General features: G+C 43.3%; 2 protein-coding genes across 4 annotated transcripts in view; one reads left to right on the plus strand and one right to left on the minus strand.

Moving 5' to 3' along the window:
• Nucleotides 1-26: 26 nt before the first annotated feature.
• Nucleotides 27-15,469, minus strand: jazf1a (JAZF zinc finger 1a). Its single transcript, XM_042506769.2, has 5 exons — nt 15,207-15,469; nt 6,429-6,501; nt 5,101-5,297; nt 3,764-3,933; nt 27-2,896 (listed from the first exon to the last, which is right to left on the minus strand). Exons 1-5 carry the CDS (start codon nt 15,319-15,321, stop codon nt 2,720-2,722), a joined length of 732 nt encoding a protein of 243 aa, XP_042362703.2. The 5' UTR covers nt 15,322-15,469; the 3' UTR covers nt 27-2,719.
• LOC121957945 (cyclic AMP-responsive element-binding protein 5) overlaps nt 14,707-16,106 on the plus strand; it is a 30,085-nt gene continuing 28,685 nt past the window's right edge. For 2 of the 3 annotated variants that reach the window (XM_088089904.1, XM_042506766.2), the window contains exon 1: nt 14,710-14,968. In XM_088089904.1, coding sequence (XP_087946030.1) covers nt 14,925-14,968 — 44 coding nt within the window. In that variant the 5' untranslated portion in view covers nt 14,710-14,924. Of the gene's footprint in view, nt 14,969-16,106 lie in introns of all 3 variants that reach the window. The other variant, XM_042506768.2, reaches the window with a different exon arrangement.

Consider the following 16,106-nt stretch of genomic DNA (forward strand, 5'->3'; position numbering starts at 1 on the left):
AGGGAAGAAATGAGATGAGTCCGAGCTACAGAGCTTTTACTTTATTTTTTACTGTTTTTTTTTTGTTTTTCAGTCATTTCCTGTTTACATTTAAGCAGCTTCTCTTTTATATAGAAAGACAGTTTGACATCATTTACAAGTCACTCTGCTCAGAACCTGTTGTCCACCCATACAAAAAGGAAACATTGGTCTCCACGTTACATACGAAAATATAATTTAAAAGCACTTGACAACAGACACACGTTACAATACATTCACTGTACACGGTATATTGAAAACCCCCTCCCTTGTCTCCTCCTTCTGCACACAGCCTCCTCTCCTCCTCTCCCATTTGTGTAATACTGCAATCAGCCCCCCTCCCCTGTGTAAAGCTGAAACTATTGCCATGGTGATGGCGGTGTCCATGAAGTGGGGATGGTTTTACGAGTGTTTGACAGGAGACTCTCAGTCTCTGTCCATCTTGGAAACTCTTCGCCTGCGCCGAAAGGCAGGAATGAAGCTTTTCTGTTGCACGCAAACCATTATCTCAGGGTTATTGTCGGGGTATAAGTCCACAGATGTACTTTGAAACTGATACCAAGATTTTAGAGTTCTTGGTTCTCTTACTGGTGCTTCAGAATAGACGCAGGAAGTAATTCAGGCACACAGATTTGTGCTTTTTTGATAGGTAGCACACTAGTTAAAAGAACTGTAAGCACAATACAGGTGCATGGTAATTACAATAATAAGAGCTGAGTGTTAAAAAGAAATTAGGGGTCAAATAATTAGTTTAACCCCATAAAAATGTAATAAACAAATACCAGACAGAAAAAAAAACATTTAAAAGTCTTTCTGCCATGCTAACCCTGTGGTTTCCATGGCAACAGCAGCTTGGAGAGACAGGAGGGTGTGTGCAAGTCAGAGGTCACTGTACCCAACAAAACAACGAAACACAAAGAAGCTCGTGCTTTGAGCCCTCTGCAGATTTTAAAAAACATTGTGCACGATGAGGGACATGATGTCATGAATCAATGTGTGTTGGCACGCGGCGCGGCTGCACTGCACCGCTCTTGTTTTTCTTCGAGGCAATGAATGATGAAATCCCAGTCAGGGGGGCAACAAGTTGGCCACCACTACAACTACATGACGCAACATCTGCCAGCGCCGTCCTGCTCCACAGGAGTCGAACCAGCCGCCTGGCACAGACAACACGGACAGATCCGAAACATACAGAATACAGTAACACTCTATAGGCTGATGGATACCGCTGAGAAAACACACACACACACACACATTCACATGGCACCCATGCACATCACATACACACACCCAATGAACTGGAATGCTCTTGTCTACAACACACACAAATGACCGGTTGTAGATGGTAATCTCTTTCAAATACAAATCTTTCGCACACTTTTTCCTTTCTTACAACACAGAGAGCATGCATGAAAACATTCGATTTACATCCACTCATCCGCACGTTTTGGAGGCGCAATGAAGAAGAAAATCATTGCCACGCGTTCGGCGACCTCCCTGGTGAAACCCTCCCTCCCCCCACCCCCTCATCAGGCACATGGTATGGTCAATGTTTGGCAGTGGAGAGCTGTTGGCAACATCATGGATTTAAAAAAAAAAAAACAAAAAAACGACAACAACAAAGATCTTGGCAACTGGAATACAGTATGTTGCTTAACCCGCTTTCACGGCTAAGTCTCTTGAACACAGCTCTGGCACTCTGAATGAGAAAAAACACTGGAGATATGAAATACATGGATGGCTTCCCGTGGGGGTGAAATGTTAAAGATATGGATTGTTGGCCTGGGCCGTGTCCTAATATAGCGCCTCTTCCTGATCAACAGAAAAACACATGACTCAGGGTGTGTCAAACAGAAAGGCGTTTTGGCTCCTCGAGGGTGTGGTGAGAGAAAACTCTCCGAACCCAAAGTCAGCCAGCTGTTTGACCTTCACCTCTGAGGTGACAAAACTGGCCGTCTCAGCAAAATAAGGAATGAAAGGAACACTTACTGATGCAAAGAAAACAAAAACACTGACAAAAATATATAAAATAAAGCTTGAAAATAAAGTGTAACTATTTATGTATATGCTCATGAATACTTTTATATATTTTTATGTACACATACATATCTGTCTATTGTTTATATATCAATATATCTATTTAAAGTATAACTTAACTCTCAAAACCACAACCCCCAGAAGTTACTGCAGAGGCGCAGATCTGAGCTCAGCTCTGCATCTAATGGAAAAGGAGTGTTAACCACTTCTGAACAAAGATCTGCGCTCATGTCAAACTTCATCCCGCTCAAAGGCGCGCAGGGGAAAGGGGCAGGGCTTGGTTGCACTTCCTGTTTCACATCTTCTTTTAGTTCCACCCTTCTTTCATATCATTTGTTTTTGTGTCTTTTCTTTCTGTTTTTTACAGTTAGCACCTTATGAAAATCAAACAATAGAGGAAAAAAATACGTGATAGCATATACGAATGTGCAAATGTACAACAATAAAAAATACTACAAAGATACTTTTCTTTTCAAAAAATACAAGTGATATAACATAGATAGAAAAAAAAAATACCATACAAACAAAAAGATGAAAAAGGAAAACTGAAACAACTTAAAGCACGCACTTGATCCTTTAGTGTGTGGGATGGGTAGAAAAGGGTCGGGTCAGGAAAGTCAGGATAGGGCTATGTTTGGGGTAGTGACTGGTGTGACCACACGCTCTAGCCTTGAATCTTGCGCAGGATCTCGGTGGAGACGGGCGGGTGAAAGTTGATGGTGTGGTGTCTCAGGCCCTGCGAGGTCTTGTAGCTCTTGCCGCAGCGACACTTGAAGGGTTTCCTCACACGGATCTGCGTGCGGTGGCCATTCTTGGCGTGGTATTTGATACCATTCACATTCTGAAGAGACGGAGAGGAGGAGAAACATGATGAAAGGGGAAAAAAGGGTTGCAAGCACACAGTGAGCAGCTCCATGTGGGCACTTCTTTCTTCTTCTTCTTTCTACCTAACTTTACCTGCCAACTGTATCACCACGCAGAGGGAAGCGTGGATCTACTCCCAACAACATGTTCAAGCTCATATATATATATATCTATAAAATATATATATATTTATATATTTATAGCTGGTACTACTACAGAAGTGGTTTTGAGTATATTGCCAGGTGTTTTTATGAGCAGATTTTTATCAACACCATAGCAGATCGCTGTTTCGTGGCTGGGGCACATTTCGAGATGCTCCCTAGTTTTATGTTTTATTTGTTTTTTTTTAATCACCTTTAAATTTCACTGACACTACTGATTGTATAAAAACTCTACAGTCCCTTTTAAAGTCATCAGAGAACCCCCTCTTCACCGTTTTACATGAAAGCTGAACAAAGTCGGACATGGACCAAAGCCCGTTCACACACTGGGTGGAACAGTCCAGTTGGATATCACACATGACTTTATCCCACGTCACCGTTTTACTCTGAATAAGGGAGAAGAAAGTGATGTTCCCAGACTGCCAAATTATTAAAAGAGCATGGACAACAAGCTGAATGAGTTTCTTGTAAAAATCAAACCAAAACAAACATGCCATGATATATTTATCACTGGCTCCAATCACGACATTCTAGATTTTATAATGTGTTTTTTCAAATATTATGTCCAGACATGTGATAGTCACACAAAAGCTCCAGTGTGGACTTTATCAGAAACTCATAAACCTCATGTCCTATGGCTGTGTGACTGGGACTGTCTTCTCAGTCCTCTGCTATGGCCTTACCTTGTATCTCTTCTTACAGCCGGGGACAGGGCAAGCGAACGGTTTCTCCTCTCCCCCGTTCATGCACATGGAGCTGAGGATAGACTCGGAACTAATGGCGCTTTCTGTGGTCCACGATTCATCGCTGTCCGACTCCTCGTAGTCTACCTCCTCCTCATCATACTCACTGCCTGGAGGGACAATGGAGACACAGAGCGAAAAAAAAAATGCTAGTCATCCCAGATGAAAAATGGATGGGAACATGTCTAAAAATACATCATGCTTTGGGAATTTACCATACAGAAATGATATGTGACTATCTGTTAATACTTCGGTCATTATTCTGCTGGGATTTTGAAACATAAGCAGCCCCACACGCCACGGAAAGCACAGTTTGAACAAAACGGTAGTGGTGTGCATGTGTACATGCTTCTGTGTATGCCTGTGAGTCAAAACGCAGGGGTTGGCACTGAAAAAGGGATCATTAAGTGGGAGTGATCAGGCTGGAAAAAGTGCTTTGCTAAGTGCAGAACATTTTCCACTCACACAGACACACACACACACACACACACACACACACACACACACAAAGGCCCACTGACCCCCCACCAATTCACAGGAAATGCTGCACCTCAGCATGAGGAAATGGATGGCACCCTGGCACATGTCGAAAGAGGGCTTGTGTGTGTTAGTGTGTGTGTGTGTGTGTGTGTGTGTGTAGCCGTGCTGGTGTGTAAGCCCAGACCTAACACTACGTTTGGAACCATTTGGGCTGGAATTGGACATCTGCTTCTGGGCTGTGCAACACACGGCCCCATGCGAACACACAGCGTGACAGCTGCTATGTAATTAGCAGAGTGTTGACTGGTCTGCTCACTGCAGGAGCCACCAAACAACACACAAACATATACACACACACACACACACGCAGCAGTAGACAGTGGTTGGGGTCTAAGCTTCTTCCCGTTTTCACTCTGGAATTAGATTTTCTCCGCAATTCAAAAATTTAAGTAAATATTGGCATAAGAAAAAGCCACATATCCGACTTATCAGGTTTAAAGTGAATAATTTGCAGTTTCTAAACACAATTTGCATTACTGAATCTGGCTTGTGCTCTCTTGTCAGACCTTTTGAAGTCATGTTTTAAATTTTGCTCATCAGTACCTAGTCTAAATTGTTGATGAATGGGTTCCTGATGGCGTAACCAAAACTGTAAGCTGTTTCAGTTACCGCCAGTAGCGTTCATTTGCATTAGTCATTTTCAGCACCTTCATTCACTCCACAGGTACACGCAATCCGTCTTTCTTTCTCAAACCCACATTTCAACAACAACACACACACACACACACCTGTCATACCTGTAGGTGTGCTGCTGCGAAAGGAGGAGGAGGGGGTGATGGGGGGCGTGACAGGAGGCGTCAGGTTACCGCTGGTGTGGCGAGGAGGCGTGGCTGTGCTGTTCCTGGACACTCCGCCTGTGATGGACAGGGACAGTTTGGGTGTGGCCTTCTTCTTCATGGTTTCCTGTTCCCGCCGCGCCGCATCCGTCATGAACCTGATGGCACATAAGACAGGGTCTCTGTGTGAGCTCGTGCTAACCATGCAAACATTGCACTGACTGGGAGGACAGCAGTTCCAGAGAAGGCAGCGAGAGGTTTATTTATCCGACGGGAGTTGGGATGGTCTGGGATCAGGGATTATAGCACAAAAAAGAATTGAATGCAGGTATCGTTTGACTGGATATGTTTTGATACCACCTGGTACAGGGTTATTTCGGTCGATATCCAGCCCTAAGTGCACAGGAGAACTGTGTATGTCCAACTACAGAGAGTGTAATAGGGGAAAACTGAACCAGGAAGGCAGTGTTTAAGCTGTGACGGATGTTTACAACAGCCAGCTGGAACACTGCTGGTGTTTCCGGCCCCATCTAACTCCTTTTAGCAATGTTGCTGTGTTCCCAGATCACGACTAAGAGGAACCTTGGTCAAAACTACAACGATTTGGCCCCAGTTCAGTTGTGATTAACTGGAGTTATACTTAAATAAACCCCATGTGCTGCCGTATTTTGTTTACTCGACTTCTGTTTGTGCTTTCTAATAGCTCTGTGGTGTTACATGTTGCTCCGCTGGGAGCATTTAAGGTTTCATCTCATCTAATTATGGCTGTCCTTTGCCCTAGTGCTAAGAGAGGTTTGACAAAGACATAATTGAGTTACTGAATGAGTAGCCTCTTTGAATGTACACAGTCATCACAACACTGTACAAGAAATACGGGTGACATTTACAACCCAGCCACTTGAACAATTACCACAGAAAACAAACCTAACTCTCTCTCTCTCTGTTTTGCCGTTATCTTTCTCAGCATTGTATCCTGGAGTGATTTAACAGGGCATGAAGTGGGACATGACACATTGGTTCACCACACACACACATGCAGTAATCCTGAAAGGCGGCCTTTTGCTGTGCCGTTTGCAGCGCAGGGAGTCAGGAGTGATTGTCTTGTGTGGTTTTTCTCTGCTGGTTAGTGGATGAGTCACCGTTATGTCTATGGGAAGACATCAGTCATTTGAGCTGCTCTCCACAAGCCACATGAACACACGCTCTCACACACAGACTTTCACTGGTGGAGCGAGGCTGCCCTCTATAGACTGACAACCTTTGGCTGTTCAGTGTAAATGTGTGTGTACCTGTTGATGTAGCTCAGGGCCAGATAAGTGGGCTGCTGTTGCTCCTGCTTCTCCAGGACCCGCGGATCTGTGTCTGCGAGAGAGAAAAAGAGAGACAGACATTCAGATTAATCACTGTTCTCTGTGGAGGGAAAATGTTGCGTGAATGCTCTTAGTATGACGCTGACTCATACATCTATTCTTCCTGCCAGACTGGCTGATAGATTACTGTTTCTTACACTGCGTTCTCTGTATTAGTCCATAATATATGAGAGCCTGATACATTTCGAATACTTTCATAAGTGGCACATTATTACGCCAACGCCATGGCGTCTGTAATTTAGTACGAATGCCTTTCCCAAAGTGACCAAAGGCTGATTGATCGTTGCCGGAGTCTGAATGTGGCAAAGAAGAAATTTGTCCGCGAGAGAAAAAGCCACTCGGAGGCTGTGATGAATGTACACAGTGTATTGCTCGAAACACACACTGCTTTTTCCAGTTGACTTGCTAGGTCAGTAACACTACAGTAGGCAACTTCCACAGCCTGAGGGAAGCAGTGTTAACTTCAAAGCCCCACCTCCCACCCCCTGGAAAACAGGAGCAAGTGTGCATGAAAACACTGCGGGTGGGTGCATCTGTGAAGTACCAGTGCCATCAAGTGTTCAGCAGGGGAACACTCAGAGGGATCCGCACACCAACAAAAACTCGTAGGGTTAAGCCATGGTGATGTGCATGGCTATGTGTGTGTGTGTGCATGCATGTGTGTGTGCATGTAGGTATAATTGCGGCTTTATATATAATGGTTTGCAGATGTATTGTGAATCAGACCCAAGAACTTGATCATCTCTGAGCAACAATTAACAACACACAGTGGACGCTCCCTCCAACTAATCCCACGTGTGTGTATGTGTTTGCGTGTTGGCCTTCTTAGCCCTTTAGTTTTCAGGCTTTCACACCTCATAATTAAAAAAGAATGCAGACTTCCCACAGTGCAGGAGAACACCAAGGAGACCAGCAAACACGAAAACAACCTAGAAAAAAAAAAAAAAGCACACTACTGCTGCGGCTGCAGCGTATACCAGAGTCTTATACAGTGTATGTAAAAACATTTAAGAGGATAGGTGAGGAAAAAAGACAGCAAGAGCATGCATCCATAAACACACGCACAGGCTCACACACAAACACATCTGAGGTGGTCCACAGAGGTGGTCTTTGACAGTCTTTTATAGCTGAGCCTTAATAATCCTACCTGCTGCTCAGATGGAGAGACCAGAGCTCTCTGTACATGCAAAGGCACGCGCACACACATGTGCACACACACAACACACCAGTACACCTTAAACTACACCACTGACAACGCCGAGTCATGAAAGATGACAAAGCAGCATCTTGAAGTCTGACCTCTCTAAAACCACTGAGGTTGATTTTTGTAGCTTGCCTATTTTGGTTTCTCTTCTCTTATAAAACACAGTGATATAATTTGATAATAGTATTAGGATGAGGCACTCGGAGAATATTTGAAGACGAAAAAAAGATTTATTTAAGAAATACTTCACCCGACCAATTGACCATTTGTATATTAAATGCTTATCCCATGTTCAGTTGAATTTCTGAAGACATCATCAGTAAACAAAGAATCCAAAAACTAAGAAAATCTTTGATGAATTTACTGTAGGTAATAAAAGAACGCGTTTAACAACAGCAAAACTATACCCAGATATCTGTTTACAAATTTTTACTCAACTCGGACGCACTATTTAAAACTAACCTGAAAGTGGAAGTTATCTATGCTTTTTTCAAAGCCAGACTCCACTGACAAAAACAGTCATTTTACCTCACTGAACATGGGAATGGCTTATTTATCACTGCCTCTATCGGTTGGTTTGTTCGTGTTAATGGGTGGTGAATCCGAAATAACACTTTACAAAATAAAGCCACACAATAACACAAGCACACCGACTGATCGGGCAGTGGTAGACCAGCTGCTCCAGTGTTCTGTGAGGTTTTTATCAGCAGAGTTTGGCTTTGAAGAGGACATGGATAACTGTTACTTTTACTTCAGTTCTGTGTTGGAAAGAGCTGTCTGCACAAGTTGTGTGAAAGTTTCTAAACTGATGTTTTGATATCGTTTTGCTGACGTTAGCATGGATTTCATTGAGAATTTTCTCAGTGGAGGTATGAGAAAAAAGTTGTCTTTATGAATTCATCGTAACACGAGGTGACCTCCTGATACACAAATGGTCATTTGGGAGTTAAAGTATTCCTTTAATAAATGTCTGCAATGTGACCCAATAGGTAATGGTATTCATTGCACTTTTAACTCAGCCCTTAAGACCAGATAACAAAAAAAAGGAAACAAAAAGTGGCGTGCTCATTTTGTCTGACAAACAGTCCATATATTCCCTAGATATTTCATTTAAAATCACGTAAATCTTCACATTTCAGAAGGTGGAAACACTGAATGTGTGGCAATTTTCCATGGTAAGTTACTTCAACAAGCTGTTATCAAAATATTGTTGATTAATGTTGTGTTAGGGTGACTAATTGATTTATCAGCTTATCCTTTAAGCATTTTAATCAGCAATCATTTGTCTGCAATGATGAACCAGGGGTAGGCAGCTAAATGCCATTTAGGCAAATGTTTGACAGCCAAATATAAAAGAACAAGTACCAGAAAGAGAAATCCCAGAGTTAATAAGTTGGGATGTACAAGGAGCTCTTTAATTTTTTTTGCTGCTTTAAGATGAGGTAAGTGTGTGCATGTGTGTGTAGAGAGAGAAGGGGGTGGGGGTGTTGGTAAAAAAAAATAGAGTAAGCCAGGTGCAGAGAGAGAGCTGCAGTAAATGTTCACCAGCTTTATGACTTCCGCTCACCTAGCAGGACAGGAAGCTAACACACTGCTAATCCTGGAACAGAAGGAGACCTGCGTGCGTGCATGCACACACACACACACACGCACACACACACACACACACACACACACACACACACACTTAGACTACAGACATGCAATAAGCTACAAGAATATCAGTTTTCACTGATTTAATTTGCACGTTTTAACCTACTGTTGCAGTGCCAGCAGCTTACTCTGTGTGTGTGTGCATACATGTTTCAGCGCATGTATGCTGCATGTCCCAGACATTTCAGAGTCTTAAGGGTCTATAAATATCCCCCTATTAGCATGCCTGTCATTAAAAGCAGCAACCAATCATCTGCTGCTCCACTCATTTCAACACAGACATCCATCTCTCCGCAGCAGTGCACTGCTGCCCCCTGCTGAACACACACTGTGTGCATGTGTCCACATGTGTGTGCACATGTGTACAGGTCTGCGTGTACATGTGTGTATGTGCTGAAACCAGGCCAAGAATGCATGGCTTGTTTTCCAGACTGCTAATTAAGCCACAGAGAGCATTTTAACGTGTTTCTAGAGCAGCAGGCAACCGGATGGAGGGAGAGCAGAGGAGAGGAGGAGGAGGAGGAGCAGGGGGGACATGGGTGGGGGAAAAGGCAAACTTCTCTGTAATTACACATCCCCGTGCTCGGTGAGGCGCTCGGGCACTGCGACTTCCGGAAGGCAATCTGTGTGACCGTGTGTATGTGTAGTGTGAAAAGAGAGGGCCTGCAGTCTACAGTTTGGGATGTCGATGCACTAATTGCTCCGCTACACCCTGACAGGTCATTTAGGAAGTATGGTGAACACACTCTCTCACATGCACAAGCACACGCCCCTTCCCGTCTCACACCTCTGAAAGTGGGATGGGAAACAATCTGGCAACTGGTGGCTGGACTATATGGTTTAAATCATTATGATACCAACAAGGTATTTTTTTTTTTTATTACAGATTCATATCACAATATGACAAATGTATGGTAAATTGTATACCGGGGCATCTCTGTAGCAGCGCACTTCCTCAGTTATGATGGTATGTTGTGCAACATTTTACTTTGATCAAACAATTGCAGCTACTGTGTCACAACCAGCCTGAGATGACTGCTGTGTGTCTGCATGAGTGTGATTTTTGTTTATCTTTGTCATCGTTTTTGTGTGTCTGGTGTGTGCCTGTTTTGTCTCTGTGTTGTTCTTCCCCCACTCTTTCACTCTACACACCTGGTGGCACTCATCAATCTACACACCTGCCTGCAATCAGGCCTGCAACCTAAAGGGAGCGGCTCGACAGTCTTTCCCTGCCAGGTTGTTGCAGTTTGTTGTAGGTTCAGCTCTGTTTCAGATCTTTTCCCTTTTTTTTGCCAGCTTGCCTGTTTGTTTTTTGCTAAGACCTATTTTGTCCGTCTGCTTTTGGGTCTTTAGTCCCAAGTGTGCAATTTGGATGTTCTGCTTATCCATATTGCTATTTGATATTTACATCAATTCTGCAGGTGTAATTATTACCTGTATTGATTCATTAAATGTCTGAAAAACTGTGAAAATGCCAATCACAGTTTCCCAAAATCAAAGGCAACAGCTTCAAGTGTCTGACCTACTATCCAAAACTCAAAGATATTCTTTTTACTGAAGTGAAAGAAAACAGATAATCAGCAAATCTTCACATCTGAGAAAAGAGAGAGGGCATTTTGCATTTTTCCTTAAAGTACTTCAACTATTGAACAATTGTCAAAATTGTTGCAGATCAATTTTCTGTCATCAACTCTTTCATTAATTGACTGATCATTTCAGCTTTGGAGATCATGTGATTTTTAACTGAGTGTGATTTACTGCTCAGACCTACAGGCAACATCAAAAAGACTAATGCAAAAAAACATTTAGGTAATTCACATAATACCTCCTGAGCTATGTAATTATATCTTCAAAAAAAAAAACCCCACCAGGGACGGGGTTTTCCTATCTGTTAATGACAGAGAGGTAAAAACTGCTTCACCACATTGTTTGCCTTTCCTTTGAGCCAAGGCAGATAGAGGAATACAGCCAAACTTGGCCGGTGGGCTGAGTGATTACGTAATTAAGAGTTACTTTAGGTTAATTATCTGCAAGCTTCAGCAGTGGTTACAATGCTGACCTGACTCCTCTTGTCAAGTCACACCTCAGCCTCTGAGTCCAGCAAGAAAACCAAATCCAAATGAACAAAAAATCCAAGTAAATTCTGATAAACAAAGCTGTTTCCCATGTGCTCGCCCCCACATTTCTCCTCTCTTAACCTTGTCTTTCAAATCTCTTCCCAACTTTTAATCTCTCTCTATCTGCCTCCTCACTCCCTCCCTCCCTCCAAACTCCTCTTTGTTGAGGTAAGAGGCAGGTATGTGCTTGTGCAGGTGGGAACACAGCACAGTGCTGCCGTGCACGCAGGCAGATGAGCCTGACATCATTACATTCCTCAGACCTTACCTCGAGTCACCGCACAAAGCCTTCGACAACAACCAAAACACACTATACACAGCTCACCTAACCCAGGTCCTCTTGTATTCAGCTGTAATCTAAACAGTGCGGGTATGTTATTGGGAGGCTGCTATCCTTTCTTCTAGGGTGAGGTCAGCGCCACCGAAGACCCACATATTACATCACTTTCTCACGGAAAGGATCACGAGAGGCTCATCTGGTTTGTTCGCTGCAAGCTATAATTGGGCACTGTGTCAGAGGAGGCAGGATTCCAAATAAGATACACAGCGGGCTAAACCAGAGGCAAAAGAAAAACTTTTTTGGCTATGGTGCACATAGGATGTCCTACCACAAGAGGGCAGCAGAGTCTACAGTAATGATGTGTTTCCAGCAGAGGCCTTCACTGATTTCTGCACCCTGACCTAAGACCTACTGACTCACTTGTACAGCTATTTATGTTCAATAGCACGATCCTGTTGTCACCTCTGGATTATCTAATTTATTGTTATAGCCTGCTTTTGCAAAATCTGCTCACAGGATAGACCCCAATCAAGGCAATCTGTTATCTGCAAAGCCTATCTGCAAACAGCTTATCTGACGTCTGGCGTGAAGGAGCTGGGAAGATCAAATTAGCTTATCTCTTGATCGATTGTTGATCACACACTGCTGCAGCGCAATCTCAAAGCTAAAAGCCAAACGCCACTACCCCCCACCCCCCCCCTCGCCCTCTCCCTCACTCTCACCTCAATCCCCTCCATCTGTCACGCTCATCCCCGTGGAAACTGATCTGCGAGCGATATTGATTAGGTTGTGTGTGATCTTGACGGTGCTGATGATCAGCCGCAGTATAAAGCCAGCAGAGGGGGAACTCATTAATCCAAGTGATCTGACTGGGAAACCGCCATTCTGCTCGGCTGACGGTTGGGGTCAAAGGTCAAACTAAGAGCCAGATGGGGCATATATATCAGTGTGGGGTTTTGTCTGTGAGAATGAAAAGGTAAAATCTATTCTTGCATTCCCGTCAGTTTATATCCTTTGATTTGTTTGATGTTTTTTTGGGTGTATTTGTCACAAGATAGTGTAAAAGCAATCAAATGGACATTCAGGGTGATAATTTCCCCCTGATTTGGTTAATTTGCAAGCAACCCATGCAGCATATGGTAGGATGAGTGGTCCAAAACACAACCACCCACACCACTTTCTCCTTACCCACAGCATACACAGTCAAACAAAATTTAACCCCCTTTTTTAAAAAAAAAACATCCGCACATTAGTCCTGCCCCACGTGTGTTGTCACATCACATGTTCGGCCACAGCTGGCTGCACGGGAGCGCTCTTTGTTAGTGAGACAGCAGGTGTGCAATAACTCAGCCAATATACTGCCCCCAACCCCTTTGGAGACAGCCAGTTGCCATGGAGACTGGCTCAATGAAGCATCCATTCTACCCCCTCACCCCCACCGCCTCACTCGCGTCAAACAGCCTCCTGACGATGGGGACACGCCACAAATAATGATGAGGCCACATCAACTTTGTCACAGATTATTGGGCGTTTTGGCGGCTCACAACTCCCTGGATTCTTCTATAGTAGTTATAGAAATCTGCTGTGGTGGATTATAGATTAATCTACCAGAGTGGATCATTTGTGTTTATATATTTGAACTGTGATTCAAAAAGTGTTAAATATTTACCAAGCATTATTGCATGGTGCTAATTAGGCTACATTTGAATGCTTTTCCCTGTCAGATAAGGTCATTAAAAAGGAGCACTCTTAAAAACAAAAAGAAAATACTGATGACTTTTACAGATATATTATTTACTGTGCTTGCATTAAGCAGAGGTAAAGTTCTTAGCTAACAGCACGATTAAATGATCTATTAACATCTAACATATTCAGGTTTTTCATAAAGGGAATAAGCTGTTTACATGCTCACACGTAAACGCAGTACTCCAAAAACCTCATCATTAATGGGTTATTCATCTCCATGTAAACGCACCCATCAAGTCCGATGACTTAATGTGGAAGCATTATCAAATCACACCTCTGTTTGGAGAGGTGTGATTTATATTTTTTAAAAGAAAACTGAAGATGTTTAAGATGCAAGTCTGTCTATGTAACTTTTTATTTTGTTAAAAATGAAATTAAGGGCATAAAATACATTGTTTCCTGTTTTGTGGTGGACTTTTATGCACCAATTTGTGTCTTTTCTGCATCAATTCATGGTGTAAATGTCTATTTTTTGTTAAAATAAAAGCCTGCAGCTACTTGGGGAAGTGGGGAACATGCACATGTTCTCAATATTAAGGGGCTAGGGTTACAGCAGTATGAGATTTTTATGGTAGGATAACTGTCTCATAAAATATTGCTGTTTCACATTATCACATTATTATTATTATTACCAGTTAGAATTACCCTTAAAGGAATGCAAACAGAAGGGTTAGTATTGGTTGAACAATTATTTTATTACTATAATTAAGACTTGAAACCATTTTTAATGGAAGTATGTGTAAAGGGTCTCACTTGAAAATAACTAAAATAAAGTAAGATTCTCTGTCCAGTTGCATCTTTTGTCCCCAATATCGTTCATAAGCAATTGTACACAGTATGATAATGATCAACATCCATACTGCAGTACACCCCCCTCCAGAAACCCCAAAACAAATCACCAACCAAATCTACACCTATGTTATAACGTAAACAATCAACTACCTATGTCTTTATTACCTAGAAATAAGTGCAGTCCTTTGCATTAATTACATGCTATTACATCTATGGTTTTACACAGTAATAATCTGATCATGTCAAACAGTGGGTAAATAAATGTGAGTCTATTCATGTCAGGTGAGATTATAAAAGGGTTTAAATCAAAATCTAAAATGCGGTGCAACAAGTTGAAGCTTGTGCATGTGGAAGAAAATCAGTCAATAGAGATAGTTTCATTTCGTCTGCCACAACTTAGTTAAACCGATACAGTGTGAAAGGTAAACGACACCGAGATAATTAGAAAGCAATATAAAAGGTGATGCGTTGAGACACCTGAGGTGACAAAAGCGACAGATGCACAGGCGGTGTGAGCGGACAGAGGAGCCCGGGCTTCACTGCATCAGGCCCGGAGACGTAAACACAGCGACTCCTCAGCAGCGTTAGCTGTGAAACCGCTGCCTGGTCGGAATGCTACACCTATGAGACCTACGCGGCCCTGCGAGGCGAGTTACCGCTGCAAAAGGTAACTATCACGGCCAATGCAAAACACAACAAGCAGGTCACTTCTTTCACAAGTGTTTCTATAAAGAATTAAAGTCCCATGTTGCTAGATAACTCGCACTCCGACCAGCCTCGACGGAGAGCGAGCAGCAGGAATAGCGGAATGCAAACCGAGCCTCTGTGTGTTCAGCTAACTAGCTTAGGAGCTAACACCAGCTAGCTGTCTAGCTCCGTCTCTCCCCCCCTCCGGCCCGACTCACCGATGTGATTGTCCTCGATGTGGACGATGAGCTCGGCCAGAGACTCGAACTGGAGACCGCAGCCCCCGAACCTGCAGGAATTAGAGAAGAAAGAAGCGGCGGCGATGCCCGTCATGTTTTCGGCGCTGGTGCATTCACCGGGTGGAGGTGAGGGGAGAGGGGGTTACCGGGAGCCGGGGAGGTGAACGAGGAGGCAGAGTTATCGGGTTCGGGGTGGAGCGCCGCGGAGCGCGGAGCGGCGGAGCAGACACCGGGCGGACAGACAGGACCGCGGCGAACGCAACTGGGAGGCAGGCGGGACGGTGGGGGTGGGGACGGGGAAGGGGGGAGGAGGAGTGCCGGCTGGCTGGTGGGCTGTTTACGTCACGATCTGCCTACCTGTTGGGATCTGAGACCCCCGATCTGTGACATGAGACATTATCATGATGACATCAAACACACTGAAATAAATCAGAGGAAAATCTCGGCAGATTTGAATAGACATCAAACACATCTCTCCCTCTCTCTCTCTCTAGTATAATCTACTTGAAGAATAAGAAGTAAAAGTACACAATGCAGGAAAATCTAAAAAAAAAAAAAAAACCCCACCAATCTCCTCTCAGTGGTAGAAGGTAAAAAAAGCAAACAGTGTTTTTAAGAACATCAGCAAATATTTACCCAACAAAACAACAGTAATAAATAGTCAGTAAATGCTCTCAGTCTTGGTAACAGCACTCAAACAGCCACTTTATGGTGAGAGAGCAAAGCCGCTGCAAACGTGCGTACCTCCAGTTTTTAAAGTAACCTGTAACTCATCTTATTAATGTTGTGAAGTAAAAAGTTCAATGTTTCCCTCTATCTGGAATGTGTTGGAGTAAAAGTATAAAGTGGTATGAAAATAAAGTACTCAAGCAAAGTACC

Source organism: Plectropomus leopardus, chromosome 17 (genome assembly GCF_026936395.1).
Source record: "Plectropomus leopardus strain MGB_pleo_1.0 chromosome 17, ASM2693639v1, whole genome shotgun sequence".
Lineage (NCBI taxonomy): Eukaryota > Metazoa > Chordata > Actinopteri > Perciformes > Serranidae > Plectropomus > Plectropomus leopardus.

What these genes read in the sequence shown, in the direction of transcription:
- jazf1a (XM_042506769.2), bottom strand. Translation starts at nt 15,321, where the DNA reads ATGACGGGCATCGCCGCCGCTTCTTTCTTCTCTAATTCCTGCAGGTTC. An exon ending in CATCGAGGACAATCACATCG is followed by an intron (nt 6,502 to 15,206) that starts GTGAGTCGGGCC and finishes TCTCTCTCGCAG; the next exon opens with ACACAGATCCGCGGGTCCTG. An exon ending in TCGCAGCAGCACACCTACAG is followed by an intron (nt 3,934 to 5,100) that starts GTATGACAGGTG and finishes TTGTCCCTCCAG; the next exon opens with GCAGTGAGTATGATGAGGAG.